The sequence below is a fragment of the Camponotus floridanus genome, unplaced genomic scaffold (genome assembly GCF_003227725.1).
Source record: "Camponotus floridanus strain SB8 unplaced genomic scaffold, Cflo_v7.5 scaffold13, whole genome shotgun sequence".
Lineage (NCBI taxonomy): Eukaryota > Metazoa > Arthropoda > Insecta > Hymenoptera > Formicidae > Camponotus > Camponotus floridanus.
Genome location: NW_020229248.1, coordinates 1760787 through 1785613, shown reverse-complemented (window position 1 = coordinate 1785613; position 24827 = coordinate 1760787). Strand labels below are relative to the sequence as shown.

The 24827-nt window shown below is 31.9% G+C and overlaps 1 protein-coding gene across 9 annotated transcripts in view; it reads right to left on the bottom strand.

Moving 5' to 3' along the window:
* Positions 1–53: 53 nt before the first annotated feature.
* LOC105255069 (microtubule-associated protein futsch) overlaps positions 54–24827 on the bottom strand; it is a 65619-nt gene continuing 40845 nt past the window's right edge. For 4 of the 9 annotated variants that reach the window (XM_025406043.1, XM_025406044.1, XM_025406045.1 and 1 more), the window contains 3 exons: positions 4838–4898; positions 2723–4143; positions 54–2581 (listed from right to left, as the gene is read on the bottom strand). In XM_025406043.1, the coding sequence (XP_025261828.1) occupies positions 2144–2581; positions 2723–4143; positions 4838–4898 (1920 nt within the window). In that variant the 3' untranslated portion in view covers positions 54–2143. Of the gene's footprint in view, positions 2582–2722; positions 4144–4837; positions 4899–6675; positions 6847–6975; positions 7156–7781; positions 8296–9258; positions 9490–9807; positions 10076–17560; positions 17679–24827 lie in introns of those variants that run through there. The other 5 variants (XM_011264139.3, XM_011264142.3, XM_020028710.2 and 2 more) reach the window with 5 other exon arrangements.

The window sequence follows — 24827 nt, the reverse complement described above, 5'->3', positions numbered from 1 at the left end:
ACATCATACTATGCGCGATACCGGGATACATATATAATAAAGAGAGAAAGAGGTTTCTGTTGTAACTGTAATTTGTGATGGCAGCTTTATTTACATCAATGAAAAGAGATTTGTTCTGTGTAAATGCGTGTATATGCATATGTATGTCTGCGTGTAGAATTCATCTTGTTATTCCTTGTATGTTATTACATAATATTACAATGAGACTTGATAGTTAAATCCAGTTTTTCTTTTCTAATTATTCTAAGAGACGATGTTTTTGCATCACTTTCGGGATCCGAAAAAACGTACATTTATCATCTAAATAATTAAAGAAGAGCAAAAGGAGGATGACGATGTAACATTTTTATGTTCTTTATAACCGACGATACCTACTTCGATTCAGTTCCTTCAATTGGTTCGGTAAGGCACTTGAAAGGCTACAAAAATCATTTCTCTTTCGCGAAATTCGGCGATTATAAGATATGCGCTGATATCGCTTTCTGGATCATCGAAAGAAAGACGAGAAGTTCGGGGGTTGCTTCAATTATCGACAAAATATCGCAATTTTTCTCTTTTTATACATTATTTCTCTTTTCAATCTTCTAGAGGCATTTAAAATTAAACTGAGACCATCACTCTTAATATCTAGTGACATTTTATCGACCAAGAGAATTATAGGCCTATTTTAACGTAATTATACGTTTTAGACCCGTAGGCAATTTGTATAAGAGTAATATATACTTTTATATAGAATAAACAGTTTTCGAGCATCGAAAAAATACAATTGTACACACGTAACATTTCTTAGACTATCGTTATATCCCGCGACTCTACTACAATTATCAACGTTAATATACAAAGTGTATTATAATTTGCGCTCACAAAACATTATTTCTTAATGAAAATTGAATCGAAAAATTTTGAGACAATTTTTTCTGCTTTCCTCAATGTGAAAGTGAAATTATTAAACAAGGTCTAATCAGCGCTGTTTTTTAGACAAACATGCTTCCGTATATATTGTTTGCTGAATTGAATGTATCATGTATGTATATTATTCGATGCACGATTTGCGAACATATACTAGCTTTAAAAAACGATGCTTGTTGAACTATTATTTATAATAATTTCTTCTTCGTTAAGCATCGCAGAAAAATATAATTTCATAAATTTTCAATTCATTTTTCTTTCATGGTGCTATTTAATTCATGAATGTGAATTATAATACACCCTGTATATTATATATATGTGATACATTTTTATACATGTATTTTTTTACCTTCCAGATAAAGTGATAACGCACACATATTTTTTTCATATTTACATGATATGAGATAATACACGATATTTATAAATGCGGTCACATGCCGAGAATCATATCACTGCTAAACTATTGTACAATTACTTGCGAGTAAACGCTAAAGCTTTTTACGAAAATGTACATACATATGCGAATATGTTCCTTTATAATGAGCATTAATGCACGATCAGATATAATCTCAACAAAATATTAATCGTGTAAAAAGAACACGACCGCGAGAATTGAGAAAATTGTCGCCGGGCTGATATTTTTGTTCCCCGATAAATGCATGCGATGTGATGAAGCAGAACCGAGTATTATCGACTTGAATGCGCTATTTTGATTTTTAAAGATTTTTAAAGAATTACAGATTCCGCGATGTTACATTATACTTACACGAATTAACATATAAAACATGCAAATTATTAAGACATAATTTAAATCAAATATTTATTGATACTTCAAAAATTTACCTTCTAAATCAGTATTTAGAGTAATATTTTAATTTACTATTTTTATACATACAATTACACTTATCGCACGCGAACCTATCTTTCATTATTTTTTAATTCAAATTTCATAGCTCTGCGAATATTCAAAGTTTCTGTGAAAAATAATTATCTGCAATCGAATTTTTGATTTCCTTTTGTATCCACTCCTTGTAATCCAAATGGTTCTATTAGGATGTATTTCACTAAGATGTATTCTACAACAATATCTGTATATTTATCAAGCACTAAACGAGATCGTGTATCTTTTTAGATTTCCCGTATTTTTGCATTAAGCTTTGACCATCATCAAAGTGGTCCGCTAATCGAGAAAAGGATTGCGAGAACGATTTCACATCGTTTTATCATCGCGCATTCATTTCCCGAGTTTCTCGAACATGATCAGTTTTTCTTTAAAGCTTTTGGTGTCGGTTGATACTTCCGATATGTTTCCGTTGAGCATATTCTGAAGATCCTCATCATTTTTGCTGTTCACTAGCAAGTTATCGAACAGTATCTTCGTGTCTTCCTGCTTGGCTACCGGTGATGTCGGTTGTGATGTGCTCATCTGCTGCCGTTTCTTCGGGTACATGACGGATCCGCGTTGATTGTTTCCATTATCGGCCATCCTGGTCATTATCGTAATAGCTAATAATTGTTGAATACCCAAGTTCTCCTTAGATACTGGTTCAGAGGATTGGCGCCAATAGTATTTGTTATCGGCAGAAATAAGCGACTTGGAGTCCTCAGTGTCATCCCCCATCGATGCTTGATCGGAATCAGATACTGCCGCGTTTCTGCTGGACCAAGAATCCTGAAAGAAATTATTAGGATATATTTTTTTGTTATTAAGAAAATATTTTTAGGAAAACATCAAAAGAATAAATAAAAATTAATCTAGTAATTTAATACATATATCCTTATATATTGCATCTCCTCTAATCATATATCTTACATTTTTTTCACGCTTGTCCACCACATTATCCGTAATCTCTTCGTCTTTTCTATCTTGTTCCAAATCCTTTTCCAGGCTGTCCAGCGTTTCAGTGCTCTCCGACGATTTGTTTCTTCTTTCTGAATCCAGAGTATCTGTACTACCCAGTTCTGAACTTTCCGAAGATTTTTGAAGTCTTGACGGTTTCCTAGTAGGAGTCGGTCGCCTCTCTCTCTCGTGATCGTCTCCAGAAACTATCATATCTACTATACTGGTGCTCGGCATTCTTTTGGGTGTCCTTCTGATTCTTCTATTCTCTAGCCTATCTTCTACGTCTAGATTATCTGAGCTTTCCGAGGACATCCTCTTAGTCGACCGTCTGCCACCTGTTTTCGGCCCATCATCTTCCAATAGTATTTCTACATCGACGTCATCTTTCATATCGTTCATGTCGATCCTCTCAAAGCTTTCAGACGATTTAGAAATACTCTTCGACAGTCTTCGGTTGCGCGACAGGTTAATATCGGACGCGCTACTCCTCTTTTGCAATTCCTGACCGATGTCTTCTTCAATGCAACTGTTTTGTTCAAGTATATCAAAGTCCTCCGACGATTTAGATATTATCTTCGAGCTTTTACGCGCTCGGGAATCAAAGCTGTTTCGTCGTCGTTCGATTGAATCGTCGCTTATCAATGGTTCGATTGCCTCTAAACTATCCGATGATTTGGAGACGCGATCGGTGAACTTCGAGATCGGATTCAGTAACGATCGCCTGGCTGAGGTTACCGGTTTCGCAATTTCCTCATACTCCCCTAATTTGTCGAAGGCCTCTTCGGTGGACTTGGAGAACCAACAACCGGGAGCCGAATCCAGACTGTCCGGCGATTTGGACAATCGATTCGATGAAGATCTTCTGCGCGGCAGTTTTGTCTCCAATTCCTCGAATACATCGGAGCCTTTGGATATCCGGTTTGATGGTTTTCTAGTTATCCATTTGACCTCCAGCTGCTGCTGTTCCTCGACAGCGGTGGCCATTTCTGCGCTGCTCTGTGATATCGTTGTGACGTCCAGGCTGTCTGGAGATAATGAGGTTGCACTTGTCTTCCTCGACAGCTTCGATTCTAATTCCTCAAAGATGTCGGAGTTGCGAGACAGTCGGCTCGATGACTTTCTGATCACGCCAACAGTCTTGGGTGGTGGTTCTGTCGATGACATATTATTATTGTTGATCGTCGATTGAGGCTGCTCCTGTTTTTGTTGTTCCAAACTATCTACGGAATCTTCGGCAATAGTCGGTGGTATCGATGGTGAGTTGGAAACGCCGACATCAGACGATGGCGTTGTCGTCGATACTGTACGACGTGGTGGACGTCGGTTCTTCGGACGTACAGAAATCCTATGATGCGCTGCCGTGTGATTCAAGCTCGCGCTTTCCAATTGTGCTGTTATAAATAAAGGAAAAAATAGCATTAGCTGAGAAATTATTGAGAAATATTCGAAATATAATATATAACATATAGATACATATGTGGTAAATATTGTTTATATAACAACAGATTGAAATTAGGAATACAAAAAGACTTGCTTATTCTAATAATGCTTGTTTTTTCTAATAATAAGAGTAAAGACTGCAAGATGTCATTAAAGAGTCTCTTATATCGGATTTTTTCCATCTACTCATAATTCGGAGATTTTTATAAACAATAGAGAAATCATATTAATCGGAAGTATAATTTTTATCATATAAAATATTAATAGATAAAAATTTCTTATTTACATATATAAGCGATATTTACTAGAAAGTAATGCATATGACTTGTGTACTTGATATATAGTAATATATAGTAATAATTTATAAATATCGAGTTACAAATAATATATGCAAAGTAAAGATTAGCAGATTATTTAGTAATATTTAGAGCGATTGAACATTACGAACTTAAATTTAATCCTGGATATCATTCCTGAGAGAAATATATTCAGAAAAATAATTCTTATTTTTTGGCAAAGTTGAATTAAATAATAATTAAATAACTATAGATAGGCAAGATTGTGTAAATTACGTAAATTAGTTGTGTAATTTAAAGTGTTGTAAAGCAATGACACCGTGTGAATAACGTTTTTTATGAAACTTACGTAAATCTTCCTTGGCCACTAGAACAGTTCGATCGACCGTATCTTTCGTTGATCTCGTAATCTGCGTAAGAAAATGGCTTTTATTATCTAATCGACTTAATTATGTATCATGCAATGCCAACGAATCTTAATTCACGATTTCTTGCACGTTCTGATTTTTGAGAACTCATAAATCGCTCGAAGATACCTGAAAATTTTCTAATTTCTTATAGAATATATATGTGTTTAATAATAATATTATATTTATAATTAATTGTAATTAATTATATATTATATATTATAATTAATATATATATTTTATATTATAATTAATTTATATATTATTATTAATATATTAATTATATATTATATTATTATAATTATATATATATATATTATTATATTATATTATAATTATATATATATATATATATATATATATTATATATTATATTATATTATTAATAATATATTAATAATAATTAATTATAAATTTTATTATATTATAAATTATTACATAATTTAAACAATTAATATAAAAAAAATAAAACTTGTTAATATTTCATTCGAGCTAAAATCCAACAAAGTCTAGACTTAATGAGCCTGAACTAATATATGTATACACATTCATCTCTATTATTTAAAAAATTTTGATTTTGATTCGTACATACTTGCTTTGCTTTGTCACATGATATTCTGTTAATATCGAAAAACCTACTTATTTTAATCTAATTTATTTGTTGTTGAAATATATCCTGATAATTTTGATGATTTTCTGACAGTATCGAGAGACACCTTCCAACTCTCCCTCTCTTTCTCTGGAGACCTTTGAACCTCATCATTTTCGATTTATTGACCGATCTACCTCATATGCGATGAGATAGAGACTTGGCGCGCGATGCGGTGTAACGTAATTCCAGACGCCGTTACCGGCGTTATTCTCAACGAACAGGCAGAGAGAAAGAGCGAGGCAAGTTGCTCGGTCGTTCTCTAACGGTATTGACCACCGTGCGAGAGTCGAGTCGCGGCCACTTAACCGCGATCGGCTTTGGAACCGGTCGCAGGTGCGTCGCCGCTTGCTTTCGGCCCCGAATGCGAAAACTATCGCGCGAGGGGAAGAAGCGTGATAATGCGGGAGGAAGGGAGATATAGGTGAACTCTCGAATCAACCGTCCTCTCTTAACCAGCGTAATTGCACGGGCGATCGCGCGATTCACGCGATTCGATCGTCACACAAGCGTAGCACAAGACGGTAATGAGACACGAACGTGAACGCTAATTTCCCGTTAAAGTCGTTTGTACGCTGAACATTGAGTCTTGTATAATATCTCAAAATGTTACATAATTACAGATTAAAATAAAATATACACATATAAGAAAATATAAAAATAATATAAAAATAATATAAAAATTATTTATATATTATACACAAACAATATATATAATAATTCTTATTTTATGATTTTAATGATTTTTAACAACATAAAAAAATATAATAAATCCTATTTTATATTATATACAACAAATAATTATTTTATATTAATTATATGTATATAATATAAATAATAGCGTTAATAAATCCTATTTTATATTATATACAACAAATAATTATTTTATATTAATTATATGTATATAATATAAATAATAGCGTAATCTCTTTTAATATAAATTATTGAAACTTCTTTCTTTAGTTTTTTTACAAAAAATGTTTTGAAAAATCTCATTTCAGAAAAATATGAAACAGAAATTAATCTAATAAATATATATTTAATTAATATATTATAATTTTCTGAAATAAATTATATTTGATTCGTCCCGTTATATTTAAGGGATCGCGTTAATATTAATTGATCGATTACCTCGACCGTGTCCTCGACGCGAGTCTGTTCCTTCGCAATCATCTGTTCCTTCGTAGCTCGAGAAATTCTGATATTTGTCGACGTATCTAGCTTCTTCGATCTGATTGTGAGACAATCTTCAATTTTGTACAATGGTCTCATCGATACTGCTGATGCGTCTACGATTTTGTCCTTAGGCAGATAGATCGTACACATCGATTATATAATTGTTATACTAGTCGTGCGTAATAATTATGTCATATAAATGACACGTGCTTATCACGCAGTGGAAATCTCGCTATTTATCATTCGATCGATTACCTCGATCGTGCAGGAGTCGATTCGAGTAGTATGCTCTCTCTTGATGATTTTATGACCTGTTGGGACGATCTTCGTCGACACTGGCATCGTCGTCGATCTCGTTCGGTTATCATCCTTGGTAAGAACCGTATCATTTTGAAAGGGTCCAATAGTCACTATCGACCGACACTCGAACTTGCCCTTGAGTGATTTATATATCTCAAATTAAATATCCGCATTTTCATATTTGTACATGATCATATATCTTCGTTTGCGTTCGATGTAATTAAAGAGACGCGTTTAATAAAATTTTTTGGAATATTAAAAAATCTAAGATGTTCCTAGTTTACGCAATCCCGATTTGATAAATTGATAATTCGTGATATAATGTTAATAAAAATTTAATAATTGTACATATAATATTATATATTATTTTATAATTGTAAATATTTTATAATATATTATTTTATAATTGTATATATAATATTGTATATATAATATGACACTTGTTAATGTTAAATGCAACACTTCACATATATAATGTACTTTTGATTAAGAAACATTTTTCATATAATATCAAGTATCTACACTGAGATAAATAGACACACATAGATAAATATAGATATTGATGTAAATATATGTTTAGCAAAATTCCTAGTATCGAGGATTTAAATATCCGATGATATAAATATTGTAAATAAAACAACGAATAAATTAGATACAACCGTGTAAATGTTAAATTTAAAATAAATTGCGATTAGTAATAAATTGCAATTATCTCTCTACAAGAGTACAACGAGTTTCGATCGCGATTATCATCGATTTACCTCGTTTGTGGTTACACGTTCCATCCTCACTTCTCTCTCTACTTGCGTGGAAGGTGCTTTTATTTTCACCTGGCATACAAGAGGCGCTTCTTTTTTTTGCGTCGGGAGCCTCTGTCGCGTGTCTACCTTCGATCTCGATCGCTCGATCTCGATCTTACGCACTGTAATCGGACGATCTGGCACTCTGAATTCGGTACTTCGATCTTTACAGCCATAAACGCCGATGCTGATCTTTGGTGCTTGCGACTCTACCGTTACTATATCGTCCGGGAAGTTTTTGCATCGTGCATTACCTTCCTGCCTGGTCTTATCGATCAACCGTCTCCTCTCCACCGGGTTCAAGTTCAGTTGCTCGATTATCGCCCGTATGTTCGATGATATGTTAGGCTCGCGATGCGACACCACCATGATGACGGAATGTGTAATTAGATATCGCAGTGGGCTCTCTTCATGCACTTACACGTGCACGTGATAGATTTATCCTCTGTGATTCATACAAAGCTGTCAAAAACTGCTGGAAACACGTGTGTTGTCAAAATGGTGTGATATCATGATTGTCCTTTAATTATCAAAATTCATATCGGACCGGAATCTCTCATTTTCTTTATTCGTAATAATTAATTTTTAATCAAATGTCATTTAAATTTACTGTGAAATTAAAATAATAATTAAATTAATTTTACAGTCAATTATATTTTATATAAAATATCTATCATGGAATTTCCTAATTACTGTAATATTTTATATTGAAGTTGAAATTTTCACGTTCTTAGATCATAATTTATAATTAATCGACTAATTTTCCAATCGCGCGTGACGATTAAATTTTCTACATATCAAGTAGAATATGACGTTTAACCAGTTAATTATATTATAAAGGTGTAGACACACTTTAAGTATTGAGTTTACATTTTTTCCGATTAAAATCCCGTTTCAGCGTCGATAAAACTTTCTACATTAATTTAATTCGTATCTAATTTGATTAATTCTATAATATATTTATACATTGCAATATTATATAAATGCATATATATAGTTTTGCAATTTTAATGATCAGCGGTATATTTGAGTACCAATAATAACTTTCTACACGTTCCTCGATAAAAATGACGTCACATCAATTTTCTAATTTCTACGTATTTATGCCAAATCCGTAACTCTTAAGATTTCATTCGTAATTTCAATTAACTCTCCACTCGAGAATTCAATTTTCCACATGTGTCTTCGAAGGAATGTAAAATCACCTGTTCTCGGATTGGCATGAATCCGTACTACCGTACGTATCGTAAATTAATTTTCCATCCTAATTGAATTTTTCGTTTGAACGTCAATAAAATTGTTCAATTGTTCTGAATGCTAAGATGCTATGCGGGACTGATTCGAGATGAACTAGAAAAACAATCAAACGACGGTTAATCAAACCGCATTAATAAATATCAACGCCAACCGCTACCTGCTTTTCGCAATTAACACGCACCCTTTCACAGAACTTCACACAGGCTAAGCTAATCCAGCAGCACCTCGTCCTCGTTTCCTCGATCTACAAGAATCCGCGCGATCCCGATCGCTTCCCACGCAATCGTCTCTCTCTTTCTCGCGCCGCGTTGTTTTTTATCGCGATCATAAGTCAAATTGTATGTCGATCTCGACGAGATCAAGCAGTTCCCGCTGACCTCAAAAATTCTATAAATAACTGTCTTTTCCCTCCCTCCCTCCTCTCTCTCTTTCTCTTCGTCTCTTCCTCCTCTCTTTCTCCTCCTTCATATGAGCTATCGACTTTATGAAATTTACATAAAGTATCGCTAATTAACTTCAAAATTTCCAATGCGTATAATTAATTAAAGAGTCCGTCGATCATGTAAATAAGTCAGTTAAACATTTTTTTAATTGTGATTGTTTTTTAAATGCTGATTAAGCAAATTTTGCGCGTGGCATCTTTGATTTAAGAGGGCGTAAGCGTGAGAAGAAGTCAAATTTCAATTTCTTCATTCTTCGCCGATTTCGTACTTGAAGATGGACGACGTACCGTTTCGGATCAAGGAGTCGGCCCACGTAAATCGCCCACGATATTTGCTCAATCACCACCGTGATTCTTCTCGCGCAATCGTTGAACACCATGCTGTACGCTTCACGTTTGTTATAACATCGCGCTACGTGATACAAAGAGAAATCAAAATATTGCTTCGACCTCGTTATAATGTCAGTTACACTTCGAATAGCTCTGCTTTTGAAACAATAAGCTCGCTTTAATTAAACTTTGTTTTCGCAATTGTGTGTTTTTATCTCTTACGAATCGAAAATTTAATTGTTCTTTAAAAATTAATAATCATTTTACATATAAAGATATAATTACGTGATAATATCGTTTACATTATCATATTCATAAACAAAAATTTCATAAATAAAATTTTCATAAATAAAATTTTAAAATATAAAGTCTTTAAAAAGCATGTATTCAGACAATGTGTACTGCTTATAAAAAATATAAAATTTCGATCTACGAAAGAATCTGGTTTAAGTAATCTACAAGACTAATTGATAATAATGCTAATTTAATATGTAGATAAAGAGAATGTGAAATAGTCTAATATATTCTTAGATTAATTATACCGTGGCTAGATATATATATGAATAGATAAATATAATCAAGCTATTTATTATCATATTCTGTAAATCTGGTCACATCTATTTCTCAATAAGTATATATTTAGTTACCGATTTACGTTCTAAGCAGGGATAAACGCCTGTACATGTCATAACGGATATTGCGGAATACAATAATTTTTTACGCAGTCGAGAGAAAGTAGAGTCGATAACTTCAAGGAAACGGATTAAACAAGGCAGAACCTTTTACATGTTGCAATCAATAATTATGGCAATTGCGTAATTCAATGTCTATTCCTTCTTTAAACATCAATACTTTTACTTGGTAATATTGGTAATATTGAATTTATATATTATTTTAAAATGTTTCATTGTTTTATTGTTGGATATATTAGAAAGGAAAATAGAGAGAGATAGATAGATAGAGAGAACGTATTTTAATTTTTAAAATTCTTGATTCTGTCAAATGTCAGCCAATGTTTTTAAAATGTAGTTATTTTGATTAAAAAAAAGTTTTTGAAAATTAAAACCATTTAAAAATGTTTCCTAATTATTCGCAAGTGTAAATAATCTAATATTAAATTGATTTTTGAAGCTTAAGCTCAACTTTGCCGAAAGAGATAAAAGACGAAGAAGCTATTTTATGCTCTAACGAGTTTATAACTTTTCCCGTCGTTCACCAACTTGATCGAGACCTCTATTTCCATGTCAAATCCACTTGGAGAACTCGGTTTCTCCGTGCAATCGCGGTTGCAATTTGCGGCCGCAGCAGCACCTCGCGCAGTTGCAACAGTTGCAAATGCACTTGACGGATGCGGGCCGCGCCTCGAATAAGATGCATTATTAATTGCACAAATGCGTTATTATTTGCAGAAAACGTGCGCGAGATAATAATAATGTTCAGGTAGATATATGCTCTCTCGCTGCCTGTGCATCGTTAGAAGTAATTGCGAGCCACACGAGTCGGCGAACGCGAGAGATCTCATCGCGCGATTGTGATACTGAATTTTTTAAACAACAAACGCGTGAAAGTCGCACGTAGAGCGAGATTATTCGGGCATTATTTATTCGGACAGGAATAAAAGCATTAAGAGACGTATAATAACTTTGTCTGCCGTTATTTATCGCTATGTTTTCCCGCGAGTTAGCCAGCGAAACAAGAATGCAATCATGCGAGGATAAGAATTGAACAATTTCTTCGACTCAATTTTCATTCTTTTTTTTTCCTTTCTCTATTTCACCGATATATACAAATATCGCGAAGTGAATCATGTGCGTCCGACGAATTGTGCGCGCAATTTTGCGTCACAGAGAAAAGGATGTTGGAAATCTAGCACGACACGCGCGAAAGCCACGCTCGTGTTTCCGCGGCATTGTAAAAGGTAGCTGATACGAAATCAGAGAGGGACAGACAGAAAAAGGGAAGGAACAACAGTAAAATAGAAGCGGGAAATGCAGCTTTTCGGGTCAATTGCGCCGAGAGGTCGTGAAACAAACGCACGTTAAAAGCGAAAAAAAAACTCAGATTTTTAATCCGCAGAATCTATATCACAGATATATTTAAAAATGAGTAAAAAAAGTTGTTATTATTATTATTATTATTATTATATGTACTTATTTTAACTTTTGTAATTATTATATTACAGTTATATATGAGTGTCATAGAGTTATTATTATTGTAAATGCCGATTAAATCGACATTCAAATTTAAGAAAATGTACCAACACTTTTTTCTCCTTAGAAATTATATAATTATACGATGTTAAATATAAAACTTTCTTTAAAAATTATGCAAATTATCGAGGCTCAATCAGCTTCCACCGGAAATTGTGGGTTGCCGTGGGTTTTACTAATGTAACGCGCGTCTGAAAATACAATCGTAATAATAATTTATGCGCAAGCAAAACGATGAGATTACATCCTTACGCCATACAGACATGTCCTTTTCCTCTTTTCATAGAGACACGGTCACGTTTCTAACACGTTCCGAGAAACCCGTTTCGAAAGAAAGAGAACTTGCTCCTAAGTGACATGCGGATTAAGGTCCACCTAGTTCTCACGATGCATTTCGCAATCAACGATTTAACCGCGCTCCCTAACCGACCAAAATTAGAGCGACATTAATAAACCCGACAATCTCTTTACTTATTTTCTGTGAAACTTTCTATATATTTCCCTTTTATTTCGATTTGTCCACGTTAGAGTTTTTTCGAATCGCGCTGGAAGACATGTTTTATTATCTCTATTTTTATATAACATATGTATATACATCAAGATGGTTACTTTCGTAAAATATTCCCATCTAATTCATAATTCTTTTACTTTAATTAATTTGATAGGATTATATATGTTTATTGCATGTTAAAATTAATAATATGCAATAATAAAAATTTTAAAACTAATTAATATTATATAAAATTGTTTTCGAAAGTTTCATGTATTAACTTGACAATGCTTCTTCTAATTCTTGCTTTAAATCTTAAATTTTAAAAACTCTTTATATTATAATATTTATAGTAAAAAAATTCATATTTTTAGTTAAAATTGATCTGCAATATAAATATTGAATTTATGATAAAGCCGCGATTAAAAATAACCTATTCGAATAGAGATTATTTCTATTCAGAAAATCAGTCTTACTTTGATAACGTATCATGCATATCTTTGATGTACCGTGGATGCGATAAAATACATACATTTGCCGAATCACACACATATATCAATGTCGAATAAGCTTATCTGCATAGTTATATATTTAAATCTTCGAGAAACGTATGCATGTTTCATAAATTTCTTTCCAGAAATATATAATTATATAATTATATTGTTTAATGAAAGGTCATCCTATAATAGCATGATTTTTAATCTTTAAAAATGATTTAATCTCAAAAATTTTAATGCAATCTATATATAAAATATTAATTTAGGGAGAGCAATCAATAACAGATAAATTATCATATAATATTGTTGATAAGAAATAAATATATCTTATATTTTAGAAAAAATTTTTCTTAATTTCGAAAATTTTGCAAGAAAATATAATTAATATAACAAAACTTTCGTATAATATTTCACTAAAATGTTATATAATATTTTCCTACAAAAATATATAAAAATAAAATATATATTATTCTTTATTCACAAACATAGAAATTATAGAAATATATCAGATTCATTAAAATTAGAGAAAAAGAGTAGAAAGCTTGAATTACATCAGATTTATTATACGAGAGTTCAAGCTTCTCGCAGATTGAATCACGCAGATTATTGAACGAAGGCGAATCGTAAAATCTCGCGTTTAAGCAGCCGCTTAACGTAACCGACCGGTAGATTTTCAATTCACACGCGGTCCGGCCGGTTTGTTAGCCTTTCCGGCGCATAAACAACGAGTGTATTTCACGCGAGACGTATCCGCAGGAAGAAAGTGACTGACTCTCTTGCAGAACGCGCGATCGCGATAACGACGCGAAACATCACTGCGGTTGATGATTTACATTTTCGCCGGAATCTCCCGCACTTTTGCGGAATGAAAATCCGCTCGCCGCATATATTTGCCGGAGATCGAGATAGCGGAGAGCGGGAAAAGGAGGGGAAAAAGAAAAACGGAGTCGTTTGTTCTCTCGTCGCTTTGTCGATGACGATAATCATTTCGAGACAGAGAGAAAGAGAGAAAACATGGAAAGTGAACATACGAGAGAGATTCAGCTTTCCGATACTTCTCATCATCGCCGAGAAATCGAAGGCGTTCGCGAGACTCGCGTCCGTGATTTGGAGAAATTAAACGCGGTGGAGAAGAAACCGAGAGATCACGGAGAGGACAGTGAGAGAAGCGACGTGATGGCGCACCGTGAGAAAGTTATCCGAGATATTGTATTACTATGACTTATGAAAAAGAAAATCGTGTCGCGAGTTCTTTTGATTTATACGTCAAACGTCATCGTCGCGATATTTTTCTGCGTTCCATTGATTTACGAGAGCTCTTTTATTCTATCACGTACAACGCAACATATGTACTGGCGGATCCTGGGGGGGAGGGAGGATTAGAGTTAACTCTCCCCCCCGCAATTAAAAGAAATTAATTTTGCTGAATTCGCTTAAAATATATACGTAAAAAAAATAAAGCTAAGCATGAAACCCAAAATATTAAATCAAATAATTTTGCAGAAACACCCCTCTCCCCATTATCGATGTCAGCATCCGCTAGTGAACATATGTATCTTAAAAATATTGAAAAATATATACATGTATAATTGCGTCAATCATTTTACATAAACAGCTTTTTTATAGAAGTCAGATTTTTTTTGCGATATATAAATGTTGCAGTTAATCTCATACATTTAAAGAGATGGCTGATGAAAGTGAGAGATTCGCGTGATTTAATAGAGACACCGAGAGAACACAAAGAGAGATTTTCTAGGGAAGCGTTGTATGTTGCATTTGCACCTGTATCTGCCCTTGAGACACATATGTATATATGTATAAAGAAAGTAAATGGTAGATCGCGAAGCGTGATAGCGGCGATCGCCGCTCGTTATGTACATACATTGTGGACGAGGCGTTTAATTCGGGCTGCTGAGCGGTTAATACAAACGAATGAACAATGCAACGATTAAACAGCACCGTATTCAAGTGGTAGAAGCAGAATGTTGTACGTATGTACGTACGGTAAGATTGCGAATGTTGTTGAATACGAAGAGATTTTGATCGAGCTTAATCAAATCTGATTCTATCAATTCAGTTTTGCGCATTAGCATGACTTTTAATTAATACTGCGAACGACTTCGTGTCAGTGACGCAATAAGAGATATCGGTATTGTTCTTTCTTAATAAGGCACGACTCGATTCCGAGCCGAGTTTAGCGAATTCCGACTAATCTAATCGTATACTTGAAGAATTACGAAAATGAGAAAGAAGAATGCAATTGAAAAACAATTGTAATTAACAGCTCGTAATTATGGCAACAGAAAAATCGAATAATTCATCAAATAGTAGATATTTGAGAAAAAAGCGACATACGTATTAAAAAGCTTTCTCTTGAGTCTGTTTTGATTCAAGATTGTATAACACTAGTACAATTTTATTAACGAATTGATTACACAACAAAAATTTTAAATTATATATAATATTCAATTTTATTAAATCTTATTTTTTAATGTGTACTTAATATTATTATCAAATAATTTCAATATTTGTGAAATATTTTCAATATAAATATTATCAATAACATTATCTAATTCGTAATTTCATTTAATACTAAATATCTTGATATTTTAGAAAAAATTTTATATAATGTAAGAGATTATTGAAATATTTTCCGTAAATCCTGATTTAAATTATTTCTGTCTGATTGAAATATTATGTTTCCTGACTGAAATTATATTTATGAAGGAGAGGTGCAAAGAGATAGATGCGGAACTATTCAAATGTAGTACTCATAAATACGAGATTGCGTAGAATAAAAAATAATGAGCTATATTATAAGGAAACCACATTACATTTTGCATTTGCATATGTGCATGTATATGTGTTGCAATTTGTCTGTAATATACAGAAAAAGAGAAAAAGAGAAAGAGACACGAGTATTATTGAATACAGAAAAGACTTATGATAGCAATTCTCGACCCAGAAAAGTAAGAAATTACAGAATCACTTGACCGAAACAGAGTTAATCGACGATCGTTCCAAACATGAAATGAAAAAGCGATAAAAAGACACGAGAAGCACATATAAATTGAAACCGTTAATGTAAATTAATAAAAATATTAATCAATAAGAAATGCAAAAAGTTAAAATATAAAGATATTTTCTGGTCATTGCATCCATTTATATTACATATAATATATAGCAATTATTATTTGAATTTTACTTATTTTAATATATTATTATCTTACTCTTTATTACTTTAATATTTATTTTTCCTTAATTTAAATTATAATTTAGCATTACATCTATGTTATGCATATAAAAAAATTAGAATAAACAGTAATTAAAGAATATATTTCTCTGATATAAAATATATTTTTTATTTATGCTATATCATTCATCTGTGTTATTGTGACACTATTAAAGAGATGCAATTTCTGTGAGCGAATTGAATGCAACCTCAAGCGATTTGCAATCATTGAATTTGACATAAATCGAACATAGAGAGTTTTGTGAGCGATTAACCATACGAGAGATATGGCGATAAGATTCTCCCGTTCAGTACGTTCGACTGATCGATTAAACAACAGTATAGGAAGCGCGAGAAATGGCTGCTCGCGATCGGAATATCAATCTCGTTATACTAGTACGCGAGAAGAAAAGAAGAACGTGAATCTGTTCCAATGAATGCGTATGCTTAGCGATGCGAGAAAAGAGGAAGTAGGAGAATGCAGAGTATATGCTAATTTTCATCGTTCGCTCGTAACGATAATGAGAGTTGTCGTCTAGCGATCGTTATTAGGACGATCTTAAACACAGTTCTCAATCTCCATTTCATTTGCACCTCGCGTATAATGAATCTCGCAAGTACGATCAATAAATTATAATCAATTAGCTTATAATAATAAAATAATGCTTATGTACTATCGACGAATTTCTATTAGAAAAATTGATGTGATTATAAATGTCGTAAATATTTAAATATAAAAATTAATGTTAAATTTGAGTAATCTACAATTAAGTATTGAATTTCGAATTTATCTTATCGATTTTTATGATAAGGCAAATATAGAATTTATTCGAGATACGATTGCCTTCATTGGTGATCGTGCAAAATTCAACGATAGGATAAAAATCAAGATATTATTTAAGTGTCCTAAACACATACATTACATGTGTATATATATATATATATATATATATATATATATATGCACGTATATCGCAAGTTAATTATTTTACACGCGGAAACTATCAAGAACGTATGGAACTGCGATAAAAGTCCCTTTCATCGACACTTTTCGGAGCATCAATGGCTCGACGCAAGCGCGCACAACCGCCCTTCTGACACTAACATCCCTTTCTTTTCACTTTATAATTAATTAGGATTATTAATTTAAAGCTGATATATCGAGAGAGCGGAGCGTATTGTTCCGTTCCGGTCTTTCCGCTGATTCCGGCTGAACGACTGACATCACCGAGTCGAAGGTCGGTGCGATCGATCAAGATTTATATAACGAGAAGCCCTTCACCTGATAGAGAAAGGGGGCGAATACGGTAATTTTCTAGACTCGCGCACACTCTCTACTTGTGTCATGCATGCGGAAAACGCATCGCGGCGCGGTACCGACTGAATCGAGGATCCTGACTTCTCGTCCCGCCGCACTTGGACGGCAGTAGAAGTGGCAAATGCCGATCAGACCAAGTGGTGGAGGCCTCAGGAACGTATGCGGAGATATCATGCGCCATGATTTGATATAATGTAATTTATGCTCGTTTCTTAGAAAAAATCGCGTCTTGAAGATTGAAAAATGAATATATAAAACTTATTGTTTCATAGTGCTTCTTACTATCTGGAGTAAAAGTATCTAGAAATTATCCAGATAAAATAATTATTCCACTTTTATCCAAATAAATTTATCTAGATGAAATTATCGCCTGATTTTTTTATCTAAATTGTCAAAATATATATTATCGTCATCTTTATTTTACTTAAAAGAATCGTTATCTTCTTTAAAATAGTTAAAATAATATTTAGTGAATTTACTTTACATCGATATAAATATTTCATCTTTTTCGTTGTAAAGATAGCAAATATACATAACAGACAGAAATAGTCTGTCAGAAAGTATATTTCAGAAAATTTTTGTTTTAAAAAATAAACACTTTTAAATGAAAATATTAGCATGCTATTTTTTTATACCCTAAATTTAATCTTAAAATCAAAATTTAATATTTTCACAGTCTGCGAATATAACATATTATATATAATTATATTTTGTAATATAATATAATGATGTATACAATTTATAATGTGAATAGCTTCCATAGAATTTTTTAGTCAACAATGAAATGGCATAATTTCAGTATACTATTAAATTCTCGTGAACATTTTTCGCAAAAGGTGAATGTTAACATTTCAATTTATATAAAAAAGTCCTATTAATTTTAATATTAACTCACATAAAAAGTATAAGGCATTTATGACATATTTTGCTGTCAAATTTCCTTAAAATCAACTTCTTTCTATTATTCAAAAATTTATAAGTAACACGAAGCTCGATTAGGCTTATGTTTCAAAAAGATTTCCCAGCGGAGAGTGTCAAATCCCGTACGTCCCTGAATACTTAATGGCCTCTGACAAGAAATAAAGAGAGGCGAGGATCGAGAAGGCTGATCTACGAGGAGTCGGACGAGCCGCGTGCTAACGGTGCTATCCATCTCCCTGCTTGCCAGCTGTTAGCTGTTGAAGCAAGAGTAGGAAAGCTTCTCTGTCCCATCTTCTTTTCAATTTGTCATATTTCGTCTAACATCAGAGCAAAGAAAGCAAAAAAAAAAGATAAAAACAAAGTTACAGAAAGAGAATAAAGCGCGATAAAAAATTACCAATATCGAACCAATATGAACCAATATGATTTGAAGCCTCAATATTTATTATATAGATATATATGTTATCACGAATGTAACTTAACATGGTAAAATAATATCATACATATAATATTGAACTCTACAGAAGTCTGGGTTTATATTGCTTATTAATCTCTCGTTTATTTTTCTAGTTTATTACTTTTTTCCATTTGTTGAAAATATATTTTTTAAGCAGATCGGAACCGATCGAATTTCATATCATTCGACTCATTTAGAAAAAAGAACTGTGTCACTGTTCGTTTTTACTCGAGCAAAATGTAAAGCTACTATTAAAAACCGATTCGGAGCACTGATCGCTTTATACGATACACGCGCGACTTCTGTTGCAATTAATGCTTGCAAGTGGATATTTATTTCGAGAAACAGTCTATTTTCTCTCCACCACAATCGTTCCTGCTCCTTTCTCGACATTAAATGAGAGCCTTCCATAGTGCAATTGTCGCGCAATGATTCGCAATCGCGAGAACGCCATCGAATCACTGCACTTTCGTGCAACAATCGTGCCTCTTTTCTCCTTCATCATGAAACGGAAGAATGATCGTGACCGGAAAAGGCGTGAGCGACGCGGAAATAAAAATTTAGCTTATTAGAACAAATCCGATGCATCTATCATCGATACTGGAAATCTTTTAATAGAAAGAATCAACAGAAAGTACATATTCTTTAATATTTTTAATTTCAAATTGTATATATATATATATATATATATATATATATATATATATATATAAGGCGCACATTAATATAATAATAAGATACGTACTAAATATATGAAAAAAATTACCTCGATATGCAATAAATAAATTATATTAGTGCTAATTTATATATCAAGAATATTTTCTTGATAATGTAAGAAAATTAATAATGTAAAGAATTTCTTTTACTCATATCTTTTTTCCCATCTAATTATCGTTTCTTCAAAACGCCGCCATTTCCAATATAATTCCAAATTATAGTGTGAAATATTTTGTTTCCTAAATCTTAGATTATGTCGACGAATAATTTTTATAATAATACTCGATTTTTTAATCAGTTAAAATAATATTTAACTAGGCGATAACTATCTGATGCCTTAGTCCTTCGTAAAGACTTGTAAGGATTCTTCGACTTTGTTGGCATGCCATGAGGTAAATCGCGCGATCTAACAAATGCCAAGCAAATACCAAACTGGCTTAGATTGACAGTCTAGTGGGTTCGCATTGCAAATGTCAAGCCGCGATTAGAGGCCGTGTAACCTCTATAAATCTCCCGTTGATTATCCGAAACTGCCTCCGTATGAACAAAAGAAAAGAAAACGAAATACGTACATGGTACACACGTGCACGTACACGTGCGTATGTGAAACGGAACAAGGTAAACGACACGTGCGTCATTGTAAATTTTTCGGATGAAATGTTTTATTACATTGAATTAATGAGCTTTCATTCACTTCTCGATCGTTGCTTGAATGATTCGCGTTTTAAAAGTATTTAATAAATGTTTTCCTGAAAATTTAATTCATTCTTTGTTCATTATAAATATTTATTTCTTAAATAAAAAAAAATAATTATAATAAAATAAACAGAAAAAAATGATTAATATTAAACATAGTAAAAATAAAATTAATAACAATATATGTTATATAAAATAATATCAGTTTATTTTATTAAATAAAAGTTATTTCTTATAATTTATTTAACAAGTCTTTTGTGCATAAAATCAGGAATGAAACTCTAAAATCAAAAATGAAAACTCTAATAAAGCTAATCTGAAGATGTACAATCTTATCATAAATAAAAAAATGTATGTAATATTTATTAAATTTCATAAAGTCGAATATGTTGCTCTTCTCTATTTGTAAATACCTCAAATTATCTCAACGTTTTGCTAAGATTAAAATATAAAAAGAATAAAATGTAAAAAGTACCTGAGATAACTTTAATGTATATTATTGCAATAAACGTTATTTTCTTTTTATAACCTGTTATTTTAAAGAACAAATTTTTAAAATCTCTGTAAAATTTTACATTTAGAATAGGACTTTTAAATTTCTAGATACCTATATCTCGTTATTTAATTATTCATCATTTTTTATTTCCTTCGAAAAAAAATGATTGATAGCTTCGACAAATGAAGTCAATGAACTTTGACACTGAAACACTCGCATTCGAGTCTTGTAAAATTCGCAGCATATACGAAAAAAAATATGTATTCCTGAATTATACTCAAGATATGTATAATGAAATGATAATGAAATGAGTTAAAAGCTGTATAACTTGTTATGCCGCTAACGTACGGTACGTGTAATATTCGCAAAATAGCACGTAAGTATAAAATAACTACAAATATATATATATATATATATATATATATATATAATATGTATATGTATAAATATAATAGATGTATTAAAGAGAATTATTAATATTCCTTTTTTGATCGATGCTCATACTATGATCAATCGATAGAGACATAAATTTACGATAATGATTATAAAAAAGAAGAAAAAGATGAAAATTCGATATGTTATTAAGCATGTCGTGTAATCATCAATCGATCGATCGGCAGTAAAACAAGACTACTCTATTCGTTTTCTACGTATACAAGCATTTACTCGCTCGAGTGCACCCAAGACATCATTGCGAACATTACGACGCTTTATGTAATGCTTAGAAAGTCCATTTAGATTCATTTGTTAAAAAAATTAGTGTATATATATCATGAGTAAATTATGCAATCGATGAGATCAATAACTGTTATGATATTATCATTAATGCATATCATCTGTAATGATAAAGATTATTCTACTACTCTACTAATAAATCGTAAGGATAAAAACAATTGAAAAAAAGAAAGATTAATTGAAGACTTTTTATAGTTTTTGAAATTGATATACGATTCTAATTTACAAATTATCCTGTTGTCACAATTTTGAAAAATTTGTAATAAAGTTGCAAGAAACAATTTTAATATATTTTTTGTTTTATTATAGCTACGATATATGTGCAAAAACTTTTATTGCTTAAAGTACAATGTTAAAATCTTCCAGCTTTTAAAAGAAATTTGTATTGACTATGATTAATAAATATATTCATGATGATACAAAAAATGGAAATTTATTACAGAAGAGTTGTGAATTAGATCATTGAATTTCAAATCTACTAAATAATTTTCAATAATGTTTATATAAGCTAAAAGTTTCTTTTAGATCGGTGAATTTAATATGTGTGTGTGTCAAAGTTAAGAAATTTAAAATGTATATAAAAATTTTTTAATTTTAACATTCCTATTAATTTCGTCATCATTTTTAAATTTATCAATTTTAATTATAATTATATAAATATGAATCCCAATATACATAAACATATATATATATATATATATATATATATATATATATATATATATATAACTTTAAATACCTTATTAAATACTTTTAAAATTAATATTTATGCAAAGTTTAAAATTTTTAAATATTCGCTTTTAAATCATTAATGCTTTTTTAGTTAAGAATAGCAAAAAAAAAAACATATAACAAATAGAAATTGATTGTCAAACAACACATTTAAAAGAAAATAAAAACTTATAAATGATAATATGATTACTACACATACACACACATATTGCTTTTATGTCATAAATTGTCCTTAAAAGCGATATTATCCTAAGAGATTGTTTAATTAAATCTTTCTATTTTATTTTTTACTTACATAAATTTGAAGCAGGACCATCTTCATCTTTTCTAAGATCTCGTAATGTATTTTATCTTCATATAACCATTTCGAAATTATCTAATTGTAAGTGAAACACCGCGCGTTATAAATCGCAATATTAAAGATGAACTAACGTCCTCTTTCGCAAATAGTATTGCACTTGCTGTACTTGTGACGACTTGGTGAATGTACGAGTTCTGCCATCTACCACTGGTTACCAGAGCGACAACAGTGATCATCGGATGATCACCAGTCCTGAACCGTTTTACCGACATATATTTCAATGAGATATCATCTTATTGAGTAGAGACTCAGGCTTCTTACTAAATTGTCAATTACCGATCATGTTAGATAGCAATATGTACCTAGACCAAGCAATCATATGGTTTTCCTATTAAAATTGTAAGGTTGACAGAGTTGTTGACGAAAAAACTGTGCGACAAGAAACATTTTGAATATCCTTCTTTCGTTTTAATCGATACCTTGATTACTTAAATTGACAGTCGTTTTCTTAGAGAAAAAGAGAAAATATCTAAAAATAATTCTAACAGCTTTTTGTCAACTAATAGCTTCATTCTCAAATATATCTATAAATAGCGCTTATTATTTGATACATCACTTCATGAGTAATAAGTGGCATAACTTTTTAAAGATTATGCCACATTTTATAAATATATTGATGATTAATATAAATCTCTCTCTCAATTAAATTAAAAAGAGCTTAAAAAATACACAAAATTGAAAAATACTTATTCTTTTTATGTTTTTAAATTTTACTGCAATGAATTTTAATGAATAATTCCTAAAAATTAAACAACGTATGAAAGTTAACTGAAACACCTTTCATATTGATTTATTGATGAAAAATCGACTCGAAATTAATAAATGATGGCAATAAATCTAAAATACCTTCGATCTACGTTATTAAATGCGCTTTTATCGGATAGTAAATATTTTCTTTCTGGGGTACAATAAATTTACATCGTATCCTGCCAATCCGTCTGCGTCTGTCGATCCGTCAGCGAAAGCGAACCAACAAGCAAGGAGCGAGCAAGCACAACGAAACGCTCGGCGTGTTGATCTGTCCACAGGCCACGGGCCAAGTAACAGTAAACCTTGTATCGCGCTCACTCCTTCTCTCACTTCTACATATTTGTTCTTATGCTCGCTATCGAAACAATGTTCGCGTCCCTCCCCTGAATCTTTTGACTATATTCTAGTCTTCAACGTTTTCATCTTTTAGATTGCTGTTGGCTCATTAATTTGAGACCAATGTGAAAGAATGTACCCGAATATAATATTACTGCGAGTTAATATTTTCAGATTTTTGCTCAGATTTTATCTCAAGTCATCGAAATTTTAATTCTTAAATCTTCATTGTTCATTTGTTGCTTTTTATTTTTTAACTTATTTATTTCTGACTGATTTATTTTTAACCGATTTATTTTTAAATGTTATTTATTTTTTAAGTCACGGTGGAGAAAGAGACAATATATGATACTTTTATAATAATATCCTATCTATTTCGAGTTTCATATAAAGTGATGAATTTCTAATTATTAATGATAGATGTTATTTTCAAAAAACTTGATGTTAAAAATTTAGTATTCAATTCTAAAATCGCATATAAGTTAGAAAAATTTCTTATAACAATTTATATAATTGCTAAAATAAATTTTTTCTAAAAAAAACCTATTGACTTTCTAACAACAATACAGCGGTAACGACGAAACTACAATAGGCGTGTTTTAATAGCTCGAAAACTGAGTCAGAGAGTGTCGCCACAAAGAGGACGATTTTGCGAACAGCGACTCGAAACGATACAAACCGAGTATATTGTTTTAAACAGTTGTCGTCCGTCATGAAGCCCGCAATAATAGCCACCGGAGATTCATCGCCGAGAGAGCAGACGGAAATAATGGAGCGAGCAGAGAACGCACGAGAGAGAAGTCGAAACAAACGGAGAGGATGCCGTAAAAGGGACGCATTCCCGTGTTCGACTTCGTTCCCTTTCCTACTCCTTTTCGCCCTCTCACAATGTCCTCTTTCTCTCCCCTTCCCGCTCCTCCCATCTTTATTGTCTTATATTTTGCAGGACGCTTGCTTTTGTGTGTCGAAAGATCTGTAAATGTGTCACGAGCCAAAAATATCTACCGTTAGACGCGATGATAAACTTGGA